The sequence below is a fragment of the Electrophorus electricus genome, chromosome 13 (assembly GCF_041902795.1).
Source record: "Electrophorus electricus isolate QZ-2024a chromosome 13, ASM4190279v1, whole genome shotgun sequence".
Classification (NCBI taxonomy): Eukaryota; Metazoa; Chordata; class Actinopteri; order Gymnotiformes; family Gymnotidae; genus Electrophorus; species Electrophorus electricus.
In genome coordinates, this window is record NC_137509.1 from 2,908,882 (window position 1) to 2,929,852 (window position 20,971).

The 20,971-nt window shown below is 39.2% G+C and overlaps 3 protein-coding genes and 1 long non-coding RNA gene across 4 annotated transcripts in view; all 4 read left to right on the forward strand.

Moving 5' to 3' along the window:
* LOC145643529 (Fc receptor-like protein 5) overlaps positions 1-20,971 on the forward strand; it is a 76,191-nt gene that overhangs the window by 37,416 nt on the left and 17,804 nt on the right. The window lies entirely within an intron of this gene.
* On the forward strand, positions 5,000-8,494 carry LOC145643515 (uncharacterized). Its single transcript, XM_081695017.1, has 6 exons — positions 5,000-5,248; positions 5,842-6,159; positions 6,477-6,544; positions 7,738-7,999; positions 8,092-8,196; positions 8,290-8,494. The coding sequence occupies exons 1-6, from the start codon at positions 5,185-5,187 to the stop codon at positions 8,334-8,336; spliced, it is 864 nt and encodes a 287-aa protein (XP_081551143.1). The 5' UTR covers positions 5,000-5,184; the 3' UTR covers positions 8,337-8,494.
* Positions 14,560-17,028, forward strand: LOC145643450 (uncharacterized). The gene is made up of 3 exons (XR_014115852.1): positions 14,560-14,882; positions 15,531-15,566; positions 16,643-17,028. It is a non-coding gene; the product is annotated as an uncharacterized LOC145643450 (long non-coding RNA).
* On the forward strand, positions 17,096-20,928 carry LOC145643516 (leukocyte immunoglobulin-like receptor subfamily A member 2). The gene is made up of 5 exons (XM_081695018.1): positions 17,096-17,126; positions 17,319-17,615; positions 18,566-18,838; positions 19,370-19,642; positions 20,593-20,928. Exons 1-5 carry the CDS (start codon positions 17,096-17,098, stop codon positions 20,904-20,906), a joined length of 1,188 nt encoding a protein of 395 aa, XP_081551144.1. The 3' UTR covers positions 20,907-20,928.

A 20,971-nucleotide genomic window follows, 5' to 3' on the forward strand; every position in this document is an offset into this window, starting at 1 on the left:
TTTGTTTTCACTATAGCACTTCTATTCTAATATACCACCAAATTCAAACACATAATTGAAGTTGATTAATATTAAGGCTACATGCTGATTCTTGATCTGATACTACAGAGACACAACAGTGCAGAACCTAAACTAAATCACCAAAATACAAACTGAAGTTTTTACACACTATAGATACAGATCACCTTTAACAACACAAGTTCAGGTGAGGGTCTGGTGTAGAGTTTTTATTACTACTTATCTGAGTCTTTGGCTACATAATAGTATTGGTTTATGCGGGGGCTCCTAATTTCAGTTAAGGCTTCTCCACATTCTGTTTCTCTGTTCATTAAACACTTAGATTCTTCCACTTGTGGCTGTGACCAACAAGCTGGAGGAGTGGCTCTAACAGATCTCAGAACTGACAACATCGATTTGATGTTGCACAATCCTAGGAACAGAAAAAATACACCAAAAAGCAAACATTTGTTTAGTTTAATTAATGTTGTTCTTATGACTAAACAAATTCAAACATTTATAAACAAGTGATGGTTCTTATAACGCACATACAGCATGTTACTCATTACTTAATGGATTTATATTATTGAGCCATAATCTTGTAATGAAACGATGCTAATTTTTGTTTAATTGTTTAATCACCTTTAATTAACAGTCAATGCAATGCACTGTGGGTACAGCCAAAAAAAGTTATACTGTAGTTATTGGGCAACTTGCATGTTGCTGCTTTGCATCACTGCATGCTACTATGTTTAAGAAAATGAATTCCCAAATTCAGCCAGACAGTGGTGCGCTGAAACTATTTAAGGTGGTTATAACATTGCACTGGACCAATACTGGACACCCCTGGTTTAAGAGTTCCTATACAATATAATTGTTATAAAGTAGTCATCATGGTTATGTAATGGCTATTATGTAAATACATAAGAACTCAATTTAATAAAGAGATATAAAAATGTTTTGATCCTTTAAAGCAGTGGTTGAAAAACACATCATTAAAAGGCCAGAGTAGTTACAGGTTATATATCATCTTAGAGGGTGGGACCTTTGTATATATGACTTCCACAGTGACACACTGTGAGCTTGTGTAAAGCTTTGTGGTTGACTAGTGCACTGTGTATTGCTCAGTGTGTACAAAGAGCCCTCAGATCAGTCTGAATGGTTGATCATCCCTGCAGTAGCATTAGAGAAAACAAAGACATCAGCACGTAGAGTGTCAGCCTGCCACATTGCAGTTTGGAGAGCCACATCGATGAACCACTTCCTTTTCTGCAGCTCTTACCACTTCTGGACTTTGAACATGCATGAACAAAAAGGTCAAATCATCCAAACTGGAACAGTAGAAATGCATTTTTACACAGAAGTATAACAATGTATAAAGGGTCTCCTTATCTTTCACAGCAGGTCAGGTCAATTATCTGTGTGATGTAAAGACAACTAAGGATGACCAGAGAGGGCTGAGCAGTCTGCATTGTAAAACTCAATAAAATAACATGTAATGCACCAGAAAAGCTATAAAGAAAGCAAACATATTCTCCTAAGATGTTTGTCTAGATGAAATCCAGTGTGCAGCGTAAACTCTGTTATTGAAAACGAGGTGCACACACCTCGAGACACCACCTATAAAAGTATTGCAGTATACATTTGCTTGACAACAGATTGCACGCATGTTGCTGACATTTATTTATGCTTGTTCATCCTCTACTTCAAATACTTTTAGATATCAGATATCAGACCACAGTAAATGACACTCACTGAGTGAGGAAGTGGTTTTTTTTCACTTTTCTCCCTCATCTCTTACAAGCTGCAGCAGGGACCTTCATCAACAGAACAGTGATAAAGACACAGAGAGCCTTTTTATGAATGTCATATTATACTCTGGAGCATTGCTTCTTCTTGAGGTTTCAAACCTAAATATACTGCATGATGTGAATGTCTTAATGAGTTACATTGAAGTTCTTAATAAGCCAACATCTTAATCAATGCATTTCAAACTTTGAAACAATTAATTAAATGATTTATTAGCATTAATAATGTTAGAAATTAACAAATGGACAACTGTTGCTATTCTAACTTTTAACAATGTTATTAGTTCAGAGAGGTTTACTTCTCGTACTTTTTTGTTGGATTGAGATGTAATTTCTGCTGGTCTGTGGTGCAACACACAATAACAGTACAGCAGTACAAAAGACTACATACATGTGAATGTACTACACAACATTGACCAACAAGTACAGAAACAGCAGGATATCAAATCTATACAGGAGCAGGTTGGAGGCGAGTATCTGTAGTAGCAGGATGGGGGTGCGTGTCTGTAGTAGCAGGATGGGGGTGAGTGTCTGTAGTAGCAGGATGGGGGTGAGTGTCTGTATTGTCTCTAACTACAGTGCCTCTAATGGCATAACAGTCCACAAGATAAAGTGCAGGTGTAAAACAGGGGTCAAGTTCACTTAGCGCTGGGTGATGGGCTGAGTTTTGATGGTCCAGGTGAATGTAAGAGGTAACAGCGGGTTCAGTAGTCTGACTGCATCTGGGCAGAAACTGCTGTGGAGTTTAGCAGTGGTGGCATGGACACCTCTGCTGTAAGACAAGAGGGTGGAGAGACTGTGGGTGGGGTGGGAGAGATCGTCCACAGTGATGGAGGGTGGAGAGACTGTGGGTGGGGTGGGAGAGATCGTCCACAGTGATGGAGGGTGGAGAGACTGTGGGTGGGGTGGGAGAGATCGTCCACAGTGATGGAGGGTGGAGAGACTGTGGGTGGGGTGGGAGAGATTGTCCACAGTGCTGGAGGGTGGAGAGACTGTGGGTGGGGTGGGAGAGATCGTCCACAGTGATGGAGGGTGGAGAGACTGTGGGTGGGGTGGGAGAGATCATCCACAGTGATTGAGGGTGGAGAGACTGTGGGTGGGGTGGGTGTAGGTGTCTCAGTGCTATTACCCTGCCGACTGCTACCGGCATCCGGCAGCACTGAGCATGTGTACTTGTGTTTATGTTGTTCTTGTGTTTATTGTCATATGTCACCTCAGGTGGTGTGTGTTGGTCATTAGCAGCTACACCATCATGATGTTCATTATTTAAACCTGCTTTTGTTTCTATGACCTTGTCAGTCATTGAATGTTATGTTGGCATCTTTTACACTTTTATATTAGATTTCATTTTTCTTCCTTTCATTGAACATTTCAGCTGGAGACCTGCACCTCTGCTTCCTCCTTTGTTATCTGCATGTTCTTGGTCCGTGACAGCAGGATTAGGTTACGCACCGCTAGTTCTTCCCCGTACATAATATACTCATTTGTATCAAAGATAAAACACAATCAATACATAATCCATATTTTTGCCTATTTTATTTGTACGATTGCATGATTATCAAACAAGACTTTTGTTTGACACAATAACAGATTCTGACTAATGTGAACACAGTGACAGTGTCTGCTTTAATTCTTTCCAAATATTGCACTACACTGCACCTTAATTTACAATAAATCTTTTGCCATTCTGATGTCACTTTTCCATTAGATTATTAAAAGGTTGTATTTAAATGTCTTAATGGGTAGATAGGTAATTATTATGAGTAGGATATGTCCAAAAACATGATGAATACATAATCCATATTTTGACAATTTTATTAGTGCAATTATTTATCATACAAAACTTTAGTTTGACAATTATAGATTCTGGCTAATGAGAACAAAGTGTTTTTGTCCAGACAACATTCACACAGCACACTAAAGTAAATGCTTTATAGTATAGGTCTTCAACACGTTTACAATTCCTAATTATTCTGGATCAGACATTTTAGATGGCTTCTGTAAGACCCTTATACTAGTCAATCATGCTGTGAGTTTCACAGCTCAAAGTCAGTCTTCCATTTCTAATAAGAACTCCATGTTTCATGGGGCCCTGTATGTGTTAAATGCTGTATAATCTTCAGTGTGTATGATTACCTAAAATGGTCAGTTCTCTCTCCACACCAAAGCTAAACTTTATGTGAGTATCACTTCCCCTTTCAGCCTTACAGTAAATGTGGTCAGAGCAGAACTAAGGAATGTAGGCATTCCTCCATCTATCTAACTGTTCTAAAAATGTCATTTAAGTACATTTAACATGTACGTTTGCAAAATTGCATGTAATATAAATGTTTTTCATGTTTAAAAATGCTCTGAAGCAGTTAATGCATATTGTTTTTGCACACAAGTTTTTAACTTTGTATCACATATGTATACATTAACATATGTACGTAGGGTCATACAGGTCCTCTCGAAGCAGCATGTAGTAAGCCCTATGGTTGACCAGGGTAGCATTTACTGCTCTATGTGCTTCAGGAGGCCATAGGAAGTCACAGCAGGAGATGATACAGCGACATCATTCATATGATCACTGCATGTTGAGCACTGATTAAGGGTCATTTTCCAAAGGTTTACTGTGGATGTTCAGCACGACTAGGAGTAAAGCAGGACTGCTAACAGATCAGCATATTGAGGGTAACTGACCCACACAAAACTGCTTTTAAAGAGCGTGATGTATGCACCAGTTCCTCCTTTACTCTGACCATATTTCACTTTTGCGTTTGCCTGCTGATGATCCAGAGCTGACGTGAGATACTGGAAGACAGACAGGAAGACCACCAGTCTGAAACTCTAACTGCACCATCAGGAGGCCATCAGTTAATCAAGAGTGGACAGAGAAAGTGGAGTCCTTTCCATAGTAGAGTATTTATTCAGAAAACTAACAAATAAATAAAACTTTATTAGCACATTTGTCAGTAGAAAAGCTATGTCGGGAGTAAACATGTTCACCTGGATTAGTGCAGCTTTAATGGACCCAGTCTGTGAAATCCAGTCACTGTGGGTTGTGTAGATATAATTAGCAAGAATAGAGAAAGCCCCTAAACCACACATACTTTCAGACAGTACATATGAGAAGGACAGTATCAATTTTTTCAGTTCATATGGGTGACACTCACTTGTTCTTTTTTGTCTTTCTTCAGAAAATATCTAACGATTAATAACCATCAGACCTACAGAGAGTGAGGAAGTGTGTGTGTGTGTGTGTGTGTGTGTGTGTGTGTGTGTGTGTGTGTGTGTGTGTGTGTGTGTATTTTTTTCTTTGGCCCTTTTCCGTAGTGTTGAGTCAACCATTTCTGACAAGCTGCAGCAGGAAACAGTCGTCAACTTTACTCAAAGAGCAATGAACGTTTTTCATGGATATTTTGTTTCATACTCTGGAATATTGCTGCTTGGGATTATTCAGGGTATGTACATGTATGCGTACAGTTAACACACTTAGTGATTTTCTGTTTTATTGATTCACATAAAAGTCAACTTCCTTATTCTTAGCCTGGAAAACAAATAGTTACACAAGGTGTTTAAAAACTGTCTACTCAGACACTTGTATTATAAAACATTCAAACTGCCCTATAAAGATGTACTCCAACATTTAGTAAACTGTGTACTACAAATAAATAAATAAATACATATATAAATGTTTATTAAAAGTGCAGTTAAGTTTGTTTTGAACTGAAATGCATAAAGACCTCTATGACTACACTAGTATAAGAGGAGTATTGTGCAGAATGATTGACATATTGATGCTGTATCATCTGTGTTGGTAACTTCCATCTGTACAAATGTAATGATTTAGGCTCTACAAACCTCTATAAAAGAAAATGTGTTTGTGTGGCAGAGAAAACAACAACAACAACAAAAAAACTTTCATCACCATTATTAGTGATGACAGCAATTTTCAGTCACCATTTCACTGGTGTCATTCTTTTAATGAAGCTGTGAAGTGAGACTGTGAGACTATTCATAGTGTTTGGTTTGATTAATTTTCTTCTTGCTCCAGGTTTGTGTGTTCTGGCTGATGAGAACACAGAGACAGTACGCAGGGCTTCCGGGAGCTCCCTCCTGTTACCACTTGGACTCCAAAAAGAATCTGTGTCATATGCACAGTGGAAATTTAAAGAGCATCAAATTACTCGCTATAGCAAAAATCAAATCCATATTAGTTTGAATCACCAGTTCATGGGAAGATTAAAGGTGGACAATATTAATGTTACTTTAGAAGTGGAAGCCCTTCAAGTTCAAGACTCTGGAACCTTCTCTATTGTTGTAGATGGGAGTACACTGATTCCAACAAAGTTTATTAGTTTGATAGTCTATGGTGAGTACACCTGTATAAGTTTTATCTGTCATCTCTTGACCTTCAGGCCGCTTTTAAAGCTACAGTTAGTAGCATTTTGGTTTTACTGTATAGATTATTCCCACTTATTTCTGGACTGTTTATTTTTATGACACTATTACATACAAACCATGCAATACAAACAAAATACGTATGGCTATGGTTAAGCATGTATGGTTATGGTTAAGCATGTATGGCTATGGTTAAGCATGTATGGTTATGGCTAAGCATGTATGGCTATGGTTAAGCCATGGCTGTGTGTATTTTTCTATTCTGAACTCGGTCTATGGGTTTTGGAGGCCCTCATGCCCTTAACCCTTATGTCATTCTTCTGGGCTTTAGAAATGTTCTGCTCTCATTTATGAAGGTATATCATACTCCTACAGTGGTGCTTAAAGTTTGTGAATCCTTTACAAGTTTCTATATTTCTGAATGTTTTTGCACCTAAAACCTTATCAGATTGTCACAGGGTCAAATGGAGAACCAAATCAAACAAATGAGACAAAAATATTAGACATATTAGACATTTATTTATTGAGAAAAATATTACATATCTTTGAGTGGCCAATTTATATTATTAAGGATTAGCAGATAAATTTAAGATAAGTTGTCAGTCAATGGGATGACAATAAGGTGCATGTGGGCACCCTATTATTTAAAGAACAGGCATCTAGCAAAGCCTGACCTTCACAACACGTTTCTGTATGTGTATCATGGCATGAACAAAGGACATTTCTGAGGACCTCAGAAGAAGAGTTGTTGATGCTCGTCAGGCTGGAAAAGATTACAAAACCAAAGCTTAAAGAGTTGGTTTCATGTGGACTCCATCAATCCACATACAGACAAACTATGTCCAAATGGAGGAAATTCAAGGAATTTACCCTTCCAGGAGGGGTCAGCCAACAAAGATCACACCAAGAGCAAGTGTGTAATAGTCCATTAGGTCACAAAGGAATCCAAAGTAACTTCTAAGCAAGGTCTTTGAAGGAATAATCAATGAATTCTGAATTGTACAAATTCTAAAACAAAATGTCAGGCCCTTTCTTCGTGAGCTGAAGCTCAGGAGACTCTCAATCGGTCCTGCATGAAGACACCAACCTTAAGCACACAAGTTATTAAGAATGCTTAAAGAAGAATAAAGTTAAGGTTTTGGAATGGCCAAGTCAAGTCATAGAAATGTTGTGGAATGTGCTAACAAGCCGATGTGCAGGACTAATAAACAATTACCAGAAACATTAAACTTTCATTTATTGCTGCACAAGGGGGTCACACCAGATACTGAAAGCAAAGGTTTACATACGTTTGCTACTCACAGATATGTAATATTGTTTAATTTTCCTCAATAAATAAATGACAGACTAATATTTTTGTCTCGTTTGTTTGATTTGGTCGTTGTAGGACTTGAGTGACAATATGATGAGGTTCTAGGGTCAAAGTCATGCATAAATCTAGAAACTTTTAAGTGGTTCACAAACTTTCCAGCATCACTGTATATTTTACAAACTCCTAATATGTCCTATCACACAAAAACACTTCATTGAATTATCTCTTCATATGCAGCCCGGATTGAAAACATTTCAGAGTAACCAGACCTGGCTGGATTCTATAAAGGCCTGTGATGTTCATCTTTGGTGCCAAACTTATGAAGATCCAAGTGCGTCTTACACATGGAGAGGGTATCAGAATGGAAGTGGAGCTTTTCTGCACTTCACTTTCTCACCTGAAGATGGCGACATTATCCTGAGCTGCACTGCGGCCAACAATTTGAGCAATCAGACTGCCCGCAAATCACTTAAATGCAGTCCAGAGCCGCCAACAACAGGTAAGCTGTGCCTGTTGCTGTTTTGCTTACTGAAATAAAGTAGAGAATGTACTACTACTGCTGCTACTGCTCTCTCTGGTTTTTATTGTCAGCTCTAAACCCATTCTCAGCCCTCAGACTGCTCAGTAGTCTCTTGGCAGCCTCTCCATATCTGCTAGTGTCCATCATTCTAGGAGTTAAATGCTACAGAGCTCAAGGTAAAAATTCTCTATACAAAGAATGTATTACTTTAAATAAAATGATGATAGTAAAATGTGAAGTGACTCATTTGTTTGTGTTGTGTTTTTCAGCTCACTCTGATGAAAAGGAGAGTCAGTATGCTGTAAATGAGACTTGAACATGTCAATTTTCACATTAAAACATGTCACGGTGTGCCCCACAGACTCCTCACCTACGTGGTTGTGTTAGAGTTGTCACTTGTCTGTGATGTTTGCCCATGTGATTCTTTCCCTCATTTGTAGCCACATGTCCTTATTAAATGTGTCATGTGTTGCACGTGCCCCTTGTTATCCATATGTCATTTTCGTTTTATTTTGAACAAATGTCTTTCTGTGTGCACGGCTTGCCTCTGCATCTCATCTCTCTGGGACAGGCTCTCCCTTTTCACCCGCTGTTACTGCGGGAACGCTGTCCTGCATGTCCCCCGAGCCCAGGGTCTCCCAGTGCAGCCGGCATTATAGAGGACACGCCATGCAGTGTGCTCTGTGCTGCGGCAAGCGCAACCACCTGCATGTTTTCCAGGACCGTGGACATGCTTCCAGCACCTGGCCCATCACCACCTGGGGTGACGTCTTCCCTGGTGCGGACAGATATGCTGCTGCCTGATGCCACCATGGACCACCAGAACCGTCAGTAGCCGAAGTACGCCTGGCTCCCAGGACACCACTTAGCCCGGTCTGCTTCATCCCCCGAACTACTACTGGACCCTGCCCTTCGTCCCATCAGGGCCGCCTGCTTGGCCTTTCACCCTGGTCCTGGTGTCACTCCTGGTCCGTGTTCCTGTCTCTCCCTTTTTGTCTCTGCCTCTCCTTGTCTCTGTGATCATCCCTGTTACCATCTTTGTGCCTTTTGTTCCTTTGTGCCTGAGATGGCTAGAAGTGCAAAACATGTATAGGCTCTATCAGCATTGATCCCCATGTTTCAACAGTATTCTAGTTCACTGGTATCTTGGACTCTAAGATACTGTACTGGTTAGGATACATCCTATGAGTAAATGGCAAAGCACGTTTGTATGTTGCTCTCTATAAGAGTGTCTGCCAAATTCTGTAAATTAAAATGTAAAAGTAAAGCTAAGTTAAATTACATAATATTACATAATATTAAAAGTGAAACTACTATGTCTCTTTGGGTATAGTATAACTAGGGATGGGAGAAAATAAATTCATTAGTATCGATTAATGAGGCCCTAATATCCATTTATGTCTTTGAATTCTAAACATTTTTAATGATTATATATATTTACTTATTATTTTTAAAAATATCTTTTGAATGTTCCTTTTTCTGTGCATTTTAACTGAAAAATGTTTTCAGGAGTAGTTTTTAATGTGACATTGCCCGAGTGCCGCAGGGCGAGGAGCAGGACGTACAGACTTCCGTGCCGCGGACAAACGTTTATTAACATAAAACGAAAACAACCATGGCACTCACGCATAACACAAACGGTGATCTCGGATACGAATACGTTTAACATACAATACAAGAGGTGAACATGAATATAAATACGGTTATCATAGACAATATGAACAACGACAATGACCGACAACCTACACACTTTGACAGGGGTTTAAACACACAGACAAAACACTAACCGGGTGCAGGTGTGGTTACCAACACACAGACAAGAGCCGCCCATGGACCAAACCACGTGACTCACGAGAAGCAAGCGTTCCATGACATTTTATGCATGTAATCTTTTAACAGTGTCCAATATTATGTTTTATTATGGTATCAAGTGAAGGGAGGAAATAGTGTTTTCAGGAACATTCTCAATTTAATATAAAAATACATAAATCCCACATAATTTAATTCACATTTGCTAATTAAATACTACATACTTAAATACTAAATACTACAAGCGACATTTTCCACAACAAAAACATGATTTTAAACGTTGGCCTTGAACACAGCTAGGAACATGGGCCAAACGCAGAGAGTGCTGTCACATCACTGCCAAGTGTTTACTGATTAGTGGCAGATCTTTTAAGTTCAGCCATTTGCCAAAGTAATGTGTATGCTAAATTTTTACTTTACTAATTCATGCCTGGCTATGAAGAAAATCTGTCACGTCTGCATCAGTATGGCAAAATCCGTTGCCAAAAGGAAACAACCATTATTTTCACTTAGTTGGTATCGCATGTTCTGTTAACTGCAGTTATTTTCAGCATCATGTAACATTAACCAGAGCTGGTAATGATGTATGAGTCCCATTCCAATAATCACTGATGACCACTAATTAGACTGTAAATAGATGTTTCACTGCCTCTTCACCTTCTGACTTCTTTATTTTCTGTTTCTCTTTTATCTTTTGTTTTCATTTGACTTGTTGCTGATTCTACTTTGTGTCTTTTCTCTCTTTTTAGCTTTGTCTGAGTTTTATGTCCTCTGCTTCATTTCCACTGAGCTGCAACAGGCTCTCTCAGTATGTTGTGTGCCTGCAAATTTGCATTGCATGTAAGTTTTCATTAACAGTGTAAGAAAACTGGCATTTGTTTCTTTTGTTACAACCCCATCTAGGCTGTGAGGTCATAACAAGGAAAAAGATAAATCTGAACAGCTAATGGAATGTAAGTGAAAAGAAAAAACAAACGAACAACAAAAAAACCAAACAGAAGCATAAATGGAAGTCTCCTTTTTTTTGTATTTTACAGAGGATATTACTTACAAATAAACTTATTGGTGCAAATCCTTCAGGAGTGACCCAGGCCAAAACAATAAACAAAACCCACACTATTGAAAGAAAAACACACACTAAATAATCCTACCAAACAAAAGAAACATACAACAGACCTTCCTAACACAAACAGAGGCAAAACCCACACCCAACAAAAATGGCAGTCACTCCCTACCACCAGTATCCAACACCAAAGTACAAAACAAACAATACTGATGCTCTTTATACAATCTCTCTCTAGGTCATACACAAAAAGTCAAAATTTCAATCACAGCCCAACAAACTCCAAACTAACAAACCGGTCTCCCTTCTCTTACTCCTTTCCTCTTCTGGGATGGGCCGTTAGATAGCCGAAGCAGTTGGCTTGGAAACCCGGTGAGGAATAGGGTGGAATCTCAAACGGGGAAATCCTGGCAGTGAACCTGGAACACATACAGCAAACAAACATAGCACATAACACTTTGCTGAGCTCCACCCCATCACATGTTATTTGGTAATTATTTATGTTTTATAAAGAGTCAAATTCTAGTTGTAATGAGTAAAACATTACATTTTTAACAAACTTGGAAAATGAGTAGGTGTTGTTTAGTAGGGTCTGTTATGAAATTGTAATGGGGCTTGAATCCAGGTCAGAGAGGTAATGACACCAACACTCTACAGGGTGAGCTACAGTGCTTTAATGATGGTGAGTCCATGTGCAAAACAGTTAGATCTTAGAACAGGTCAAACAAGGGAAGTAAAAAACCAAAAGGTGGGGAGTCGAAACCCGGCTGCTTTATTGGGAGGCCCGAGCTCCTGCTAGACTGCAGCAGCCATTAACAGACCTTCAAAGGAATGGAGGATGAGAAACAGGTGGAAAAAATCATGCCAAGCATGGAAAAAAGGGAAAACAAATGATGCGACGGGAAGAATGGCAGCCCCGATGCACTGCGGAAAACAAAACTTTAAAACTTCCCAAACAAAACCAGAAAACAGGGAGATGCTTTAGTGACTACGGGAAGCCTTGAGAGAGAGACAGATTTTAGAGGGAAAACTGGAAAAGAGAGAGGGAGTGTAAAAACACAGGCACCCTCGAAGAGAGGAGAGGTGTGTTAGAAACTGGTTCAAAGTGACCAGTCCTTCAGATTCAATCTCCTCCAAGTTACCCTCTGCCCTCCGTCCTCTGTAGCCAGATCAATCTGGGGAAGTCAAAAGACACTGACACCAAGGTAGTGAATCAAGAGAGTCCCACTTTATTGAGGAAAGCCCAGAGTGTACATGTGTCCTAAATCTACTCTCTAAATCTAGAGGATGACGGGGAAAAGTGAGGCATGCTGATAAGCAGAGACCTTTCGTTGGGTGCCTGAAGACAGAAAGGCTCCAGTGTCTAACAAGGTGTAGCACAATGGCTCACAGGCCGCAATACCCAGTTACCAGCTAGGAGCTTGGCTCAACACTTTAGCAAAGACCCAGTGCTGAGTGACTGGGTCACTGGGCTTATATAGACATAGCACAGCTGTTGGGCATCAAACCCGATTGGTCATGTGCCTGACTCGAGGAGTCCCCCTGGCACCAACCCTTACAGAAATGTTGCCATTTGTGTTTTTGAACAAAGAGCTGTAATTCTTTATTATAATAAAGAGAGTGTTAAGAGAGCTCTGTGGGTTTAGTCACTGAGAAAGGGGAGGAACAGTTCTGCTCTTTCATTCAGTTTCTCACTGAATACAAAATGAAAACAGCTACACATGCACATTCACACCACGTGTAGCTTCTGTGACATCACCTTTATTTTTGCAGCACAACAAAGTGTCTCAACCCACATACATGAGCAAATAGGTGAAGAATGGACTTTTCACTGACTGTGTAGATGTCCATGTAGCTAATGCAGCATCATATTTCAGTATCACATGTAGAGGACCATTTGTGGTGGGGCAGGACCAAAGTGAACGTTGTGGTTTTATAACCCTCATCTCTGAAATGACATGGACATGCATAACCGCTGTAGAGGAACTTCACAGAACAGAGTCTGGACAAAGAATCTCTGGTTGTGTTCCATGTTCCACACAGTACAGTTCCAGGGAGACAACAGGCAGCAATAATCAGATACAGGCAGGAATAATCGAATACAGCTCAGTAACTGAGTGCCCTACTTTAGAGACTTGGTAAAACTGGTGAAGATGAATGAGGAGTGTATACCTGTGGGTAAATGAGTCTGGGAATGAGGCACAGGTGATGGAGATAAAAGGATATGAGCTGGGGCAGGGAAGAGGAGTAATAGAACAAACATGTAGAGCACTGGAGGAGAGGCAGTCGGCATAATGGCTCCCTTTTTGTAGTGCGTGGTGGCACGAACGTTTCTGCAGATGTGTAGGACACAGAAGCAGTTCTTACAGCCATAACGATGCCTTCAACAGACATCTATAAATCCTCCAGTTGTGCAGTTGTATTTCTCTGAACACTGATACAGAAAGAACTAGGCTACAAAATGAGTAAGGGGGCGAAGTGAAAGGAAACCAGTGGCCAGTGGTTTGTGGGGAGGTTGAACTTGATTTAGCAGTTTGTGGCCTCTGATTGGTCTGGGGACGGGATGCAGAGAGAGTGGCAGAGCAACCAATGGCTCACTAATTTTACCTGTTGTTATTTCAACCAGTAATATTTGAGAACACTATAGTGTCTTACTTATTAGAGGCAGGTCAGCACAGCAAGCTCAGTGCACCATGACCGATGTGCACAAGTGAGATAATCAGTGAAGTCATCAGTGACATGAACACAAAAGCATTCCACCATCCAATACGTGTATTAATATATTTGTGTTTATAACTTTACAAAAAAGCACCCATGGCCAATTTAGTTAAAGTTACAAGCACAACATTGAAACATACATACCACATTCACATGTTGGACACAGATGAGGTGTTTTATAAGGGGATGTGGCTTAGGTTCTATTCTAGTCTAGCAGAGATGGAACTGAAACACAACGGAGAAGGACTTCTTTAAATTGACCTATATTTAAACTTCAGATACCTGTATATAAAGTTACACATTATGGAATAAAAGGATACAACCCTGAAATAGTTTTGGTAGTCCAGACTGTCACCTACATACTGGCCAGTCTCAGTTTACCAACATGCTGGTCCTCAGCACCAGCTCACCAGGTAAAGGACAGAGAACAGAGACACACAGCAGCACTCAGTCCTAGCATGCATCTCCATGGTGACCACCGCAGTAAGGACAGATGGAGCTGGATAGATAAAGTTTATTTCATACCTCATTTTAACAATTCTATGGGTAAAAGCAAGAAGCAATTTAGAGTTTAACCCCATGAACACAACATACATTACCACTGATTTTATACTGCGACATTTCACACTCTGACACGACACTAGGGGTGTCAGTAACAGAACTTTGCAGAGCCAGCAAAAGTTCACTCTGTACTTCCTCTTTCAAATTTACTGTTGCTATTGCTTCTCACCAGCATGTTTGGACATGTAGGTTTAGGATTCTACATTTTAGCACTCATTTCAAAGTACTGTGCATGAAGATGGCCATTACTTGACTTGTATTTAGTATATGCAATTGTGTTAATCCCTAATTTGCCAGTTCTGTTTTTAATTGACCAGTTGACTTTGTTACTGTATCAGACTGTAAGGTATTGTAGGTGACTGACTTCATTTATTTAAATGCTATTTCCAAAAATGTATGTTCATAAAATAACTGATGTCACATGCCCTGCATTTAAGATGATGTACCACTATTTATTTATTTATTGGAGAGGATTTAAGTAGTTGCTGAAGTATCAATTGCATATATTTTTATATATGCTAATGTTGCAGTACTCAAGTGTAACTCAAATTAGTTTTTGTAAAAATGAGAAATGGGTGAATTTTCATCTGCACCTCTCTGTCTAACTGTAAGAAAACAGGAAGTGCTGAGGCTTTAACACTCATTATTTCTCATTGTCAGTCAGTCACTAGCAGGACAGTATGGACTTCTGTCCTCTCTCTGCGCTGCTCTGTGAGTGAATTATGTCATTATTATGTTATTATTAGAGTGAATGCTAATATGTTGTTAATATGTAGTCTGAGGATCCTGAGTAATCAAGTTCTGTGTGGTTAAATCAAGTTTTGTAGCTCAGCTGGATTTTAAGTTATTTTTATGCTGAAGTCAGTGTAGAGAGTTTCAGTTTAAGGTACTTTTGACATGTTTTTATTTAAGAAATATAAGGTCCAACTGACTTGCTCTTGTTCTGAATAAAAATACTTGGATTGTAATGTTAATTATTGATTATATCAGGAGTTTGATTTCTCTGTTGGTATATTTGTACATTTGCATGTTAATATTTTCAGGACTTTCATTTAATCATTTAATAAATTAGTGACAGGTATTCAGAAATTGACGTTACTTAGTCTGTTCCTGGAAGATGTTTATGTTCATAGAGTGAGTGACAGGATAACAGATAAAACAGTACAAAATGAACAAGTATTGATTTAGATAAGTTTACATGTGGATTTGAGAATAATGTAGCATAGTGTTTGAACCAGCATTAATACAGATTCTGTGAAACTTTGTCAAATTCAGCTCTTCAGGGTACTTGGAGCCTGTGATAGAAGTGAATGTGTCCTATTAATGTATAATGTTGTTTACGCCTCTCCACATTTCTAGTGCTGCTTCTGCTCATCTGCATCGTACAAGCTCAAGGTGATTCATACTCATTTCTTTATTTAGTTCAGAGGTGGGCAGTTTTATTCACAAGGGCCAGTGGGTTTGCAGATATTAAGTCCATTGAAGTTAGTGCACACAGCTAAAATGACCAGTCCCAATATGATTAATCCACTTACTGAAGACTGAAACCAGCTGGTTGTAATAGCAGTGTGTTTGCTCCTTGGTTGGAATGAAATCCTGCAACCACAGCCCTTGGTAGATAAGATTGACCACCCACGATATACTGAAATATTGCAGTTGCATTCAATGTTGTAGTGGCCATCTGGCAAGGAGACCCACTCAGAGACAGGAAATAACCACCAGCTCCATACTAAAGCAGAAACTGAAAGAAAAGTACAAAAGTAATGCCAGGCACAGACATACATGAAGAGGGCAGACAGGAACAGAAACTCCTCCAAAACATGTGCAAAAGAATAATATTATCCAGTGTGAGTTTCTGGGTCTGTTTAGCTCATCCATTTAGAATCAGCTGACAAACAGCAATAACAATAACAAAATGTTAACACACCAGTATATCCATGCGTACACATCAGCTATTTAAACAAGACTTGATGTACCCTGAATATCAAGTGTAACAGTCTCTCAGAACAGCCTGAGGTTTAATCTAACAGACACTGAAGCACCCTGGTAGCCAGTCTTCATACTGAAGCACCCTGGTAGCCAGTCTTCATACTGAAGCACCCTGGTAGCCAGTCTTCATACTGAAGCACCCTACCTGAATACTCAGCTCCCACTTACTCCTTAACTTGAGTCCTTTTTGGTGCTGAGGGTTGTGAAGCCAAACCCGTCTCCCAGGAGCAGCAGCTCGTTCTGCTGGTCTGTTTCCTACAGCCCTCACAGATCTGTCAGAGCAGCTCTCTCACCACTTCTCTAAGATGTTCTTTCAGCACAGGTAGAAGGAACTTTCACCCAATAACATACAGGTAGAATTAACTCACATCCCATAATATACAGGTGCCAGATGGGAACCACTCAGAACTCATGCATTTAGAGTTGGGGTCCACCTTCCTCACCAGAGTTCGCACACTTCAGTTTCCTCCTTTGTCTCCTAGTTTCAGATCCAAAACCTCTCGTCAGTAGTGACCAAACAAAGTTGCGGACTCAGAGACAGGTAATCATATACACAGATACACAAAGAGGGTGGACTGAAACAGGGAACAACTTCCAAATATGCAGATGAATAAGATTTAATAGGAGATCAGTTCTTAAAATTCTCCAGTAATAATAATACAATATTGACATATTTTAAACATGTTCACTAAGTAATTTACGTGATGTATATGTGATCTCTCATCCTGCTGCATGTAAGGATTCTGGAAGTGACATTCTGAGCTCAATTTTTCTTATTTGTTCTGAAGTTAAAATGAGAAGAGTATTTTCAGTGAGCATAAGATTAGCATTTTAACTCTTTGTCTACAAAAGGGAAACTCACAGTATAGTCATGAAGCTCTTTGTGTATGATATACATAAGGAGGAGTAGCCAATCCCTAATATTTATTACTTCCATGAAGGTGCTAATTCCTGTATGCAAACAAAGTCAGTAAGAGCCAAAATACTCACAGACCAGTGGAGCCCTCACACTGATTGTATTGGGTGTTGTAGCTGTCTCACATCTACTTGATACAGTAGAAAAAGCAGCTCTAGTTTTGTGATACCAGTAGATTTATAGTACATAGACATGTGAACAGCTTCATCAAAGTATTACTATTTTAAGCAATGTTTTATTAGAAATATATTATTATATTTCCACAGCAAGACCAAAAGCTGTGGCCTCCATAAAGCCTGATCCACAGGTATTTGTGGGGGAGACTGTCACTCTCAGATGTGACATACAGGGAAGCAGCATCTATAGGTGGCAGTACAGCTGGAAGAAAGAGGGTTCAGAGAGAACTATCAGTAGTGAACAGGAGTACAATATCGGTGGTGTTAAAGATTATCATGAAGGTGAATTCACCTGTAGAGGAACAGAGGCAGGAGGATCCCGCTACTCCCACAACAGCGATGCTGTTAGACTGATTGTATCAGGTGAGTGTGATCATCTCTTCAATATTCATTAACCTCAGGATCACCTCACCATGCACTCAGTACTTAGGTGTTGAGAATGACTAAGGATCTATACTTTCAAACCTGCTGTGATCAATATGATATAGCACTAATTTACAGTTGTGTTTTCATCAGTATTAAATTTTACTTCTAAAATTAGGCCATTCCGACACAAAATGCATGAAACGACCAAGTGTAAATTTCTCTCCGTTTATTAATTTTTGTCACTTGCTGTTCCACTGGGACTTGTCTCATACTGTGATAGATGTCTGTTTATTTATTTATTTTAAGCACAGAGTTGTGTAATTGGCTGTGCATGTATATTGTGCACTAAGCAGGAGTTGGTTCAGCATTTATAAAACATCAAGTAGGAAAACAATATCACCCAGCAAGCATTAACTTTGGAATACAAATATTTTACACTTTTTCAGTAAACACTGAATCTAAATACTGTGTTATACACAAAGCGTCTGACGATAAAGCTTCTACTTGCGCTGTAAATGAAGAAACTGATACATTCATCATTTCTGTAACAGAGCAATCACGAGGCGGACGCATTCGCTGAGAAGAGTGAGATTTATTAGGGGCAAATCCAAAATCAGAGTAGTTACAATAGTCCAGGTTCAGAGATCCAATACCGGGAATCTGAGAAAACATAGTAACAGGGAACAATATGAAAACAAAAATGGAAATAGGCTACAACAGAACAACGCAAAGGAAGAGAACAGAATGGAAAACAAAACTGGGAAGTAAACCGAACAAAGACATGAGACTCGGTAACCATGATGACAGGATGCTAGGGAGGGGCCAATCGCGACAATTTCATCTCACTGAACAAAGTGCTCCATTAGACACAAAGTCTATCTTAAGGTGTAAAGGCTTCTACTTGTGTAGTGTGAGACTCTGATACAGTCATCATTTTATATCAACAGTAAGACCCAAACCATCTGTGACGGTGCAGCCTCAGAGCTCTGTCTACACTGGAGACATCGTTACACTGAGCTGTAATATACAGTCGTCTGTAGGATGGAAGTTTCTCTGGTACAAATACAATGGACAACCAGGAACGCTGACCAGTACAGATGAACATTCCAAGACAATAAGTTGGATAATGTCTTATGTAGGACGATTCAAGTATTATTGCAGAGCACAGAGGGGAAACTACCACACACATTACAGTGAGGTGGCTGAAATTACAGTATTAGGTAAGTTTTCCCTTTTTGTTTTCCTTATACTTTGGCTTTGAAATTATTTAGAAAAATATATGATGTTACATTTATAATTAAATATTGTTATTAATCATTAGATATACGGTGTACGTTGCAGAAGTATTCATTATGTTGGAAAGTGAGACCATAGGCTAAAAAGAAAGTACAGCCATCTGAGCTAGCAGAGGTCACTCACATATTTGATATTAATCAGCAGTACAAATAGTTTAGCGATGATATACATAAGGAGGAGTAGCCAATCCCTAATATTTATTACTTCCATGAAGGTGCTAATTCCTGTATGCAAACAAAGTCAGTAAGAGCCAAAATACTCACAGACCAGTGGAGCCCTCACACTGATTGTATTGGGTGTTGTAGCTGTCTCACATCTACTTGATACAGTAGAAAAAGCAGCTCTAGTTTTGTGATACCAGTAGATTTATAGTACATAGACATGTGAACAGCTTCATCAAAGTATTACTATTTTAAGCAATGTTTTATTAGAAATATATTATTATATTTCCACAGCAAGACCAAAAGCTGTGGCCTCCATAAAGCCTGATCCACAGGTATTTGTGGGGGAGACTGTCACTCTCAGATGTGACATACAGGGAAGCAGCATCTATAGGTGGCAGTACAGCTGGAAGAAAGAGGGTTCAGAGAGAACTATCAGTAGTGAACAGGAGTACAATATCGGTGGTGTTAAAGATTATCATGAAGGTGAATTCACCTGTAGAGGAACAGAGGCAGGAGGATCCCGCTACTCCCACAACAGCGATGCTGTTAGACTGATTGTATCAGGTGAGTGTGATCATCTCTTCAATATTCATTAACCTCAGGATCACCTCACCATGCACTCAGTACTTAGGTGTTGAGAATGACTAAGGATCTATACTTTCAAACCTGCTGTGATCAATATGATATAGCACTAATTTACAGTTGTGTTTTCATCAGTATTAAATTTTACTTCTAAAATTAGGCCATTCCGACACAAAATGCATGAAACGACCAAGTGTAAATTTCTCTCCGTTTATTAATTTTTGTCACTTGCTGTTCCACTGGGACTTGTCTCATACTGTGATAGATGTCTGTTTATTTATTTATTTTAAGGACAGAGTTGTGTAATTGGCTGTGCATGTATATTGTGCACTAAGCAGGAGTTGGTTCAGCATTTATAAAACATCAAGTAGGAAAACAATATCACCCAGCAAGCATTAACTTTGGAATACAAATATTTTACACTTTTTCAGTAAACACTGAATCTAAATACTGTGTTATACACAAAGCGTCTGACGATAAAGCTTCTACTTGCGCTGTAAATGAAGAAACTGATACATTCATCATTTCTGTAACAGAGCAATCACGAGGCGGACGCATTCGCTGAGAAGAGTGAGATTTATTAGGGGCAAATCCAAAATCAGAGTAGTTACAATAGTCCAGGTTCAGAGATCCAATACCGGGAATCTGAGAAAACATAGTAACAGGGAACAATATGAAAACAAAAATGGAAATAGGCTACAACAGAACAACGCAAAGGAAGAGAACAGAATGGAAAACAAAACTGGGAAGTAAACCGAACAAAGACATGAGACTCGGTAACCATGATGACAGGATGCTAGGGAGGGGCCAATCGCGACAATTTCATCTCACTGAACAAAGTGCTCCATTAGACACAAAGTCTATCTTAAGGTGTAAAGGCTTCTACTTGTGTAGTGTGAGACTCTGATACAGTCATCATTTTATATCAACAGTAAGACCCAAACCATCTGTGACGGTGCAGCCTCAGAGCTCTGTCTACACTGGAGACATCGTTACACTGAGCTGTAATATACAGTCGTCTGTAGGATGGAAGTTTCTCTGGTACAAATACAATGGACAACCAGGAACGCTGACCAGTACAGATGAACATTCCAAGACAATAAGTTGGATAATGTCTTATGTAGGACGATTCAAGTATTATTGCAGAGCACAGAGGGGAAACTACCACACACATTACAGTGAGGTGGCTGAAATTACAGTATTAGGTAAGTTTTCCCTTTTTGTTTTCCTTATACTTTGGCTTTGAAATTATTTAGAAAAATATATGATGTTACATTTATAATTAAATATTGTTATTAATCATTAGATATA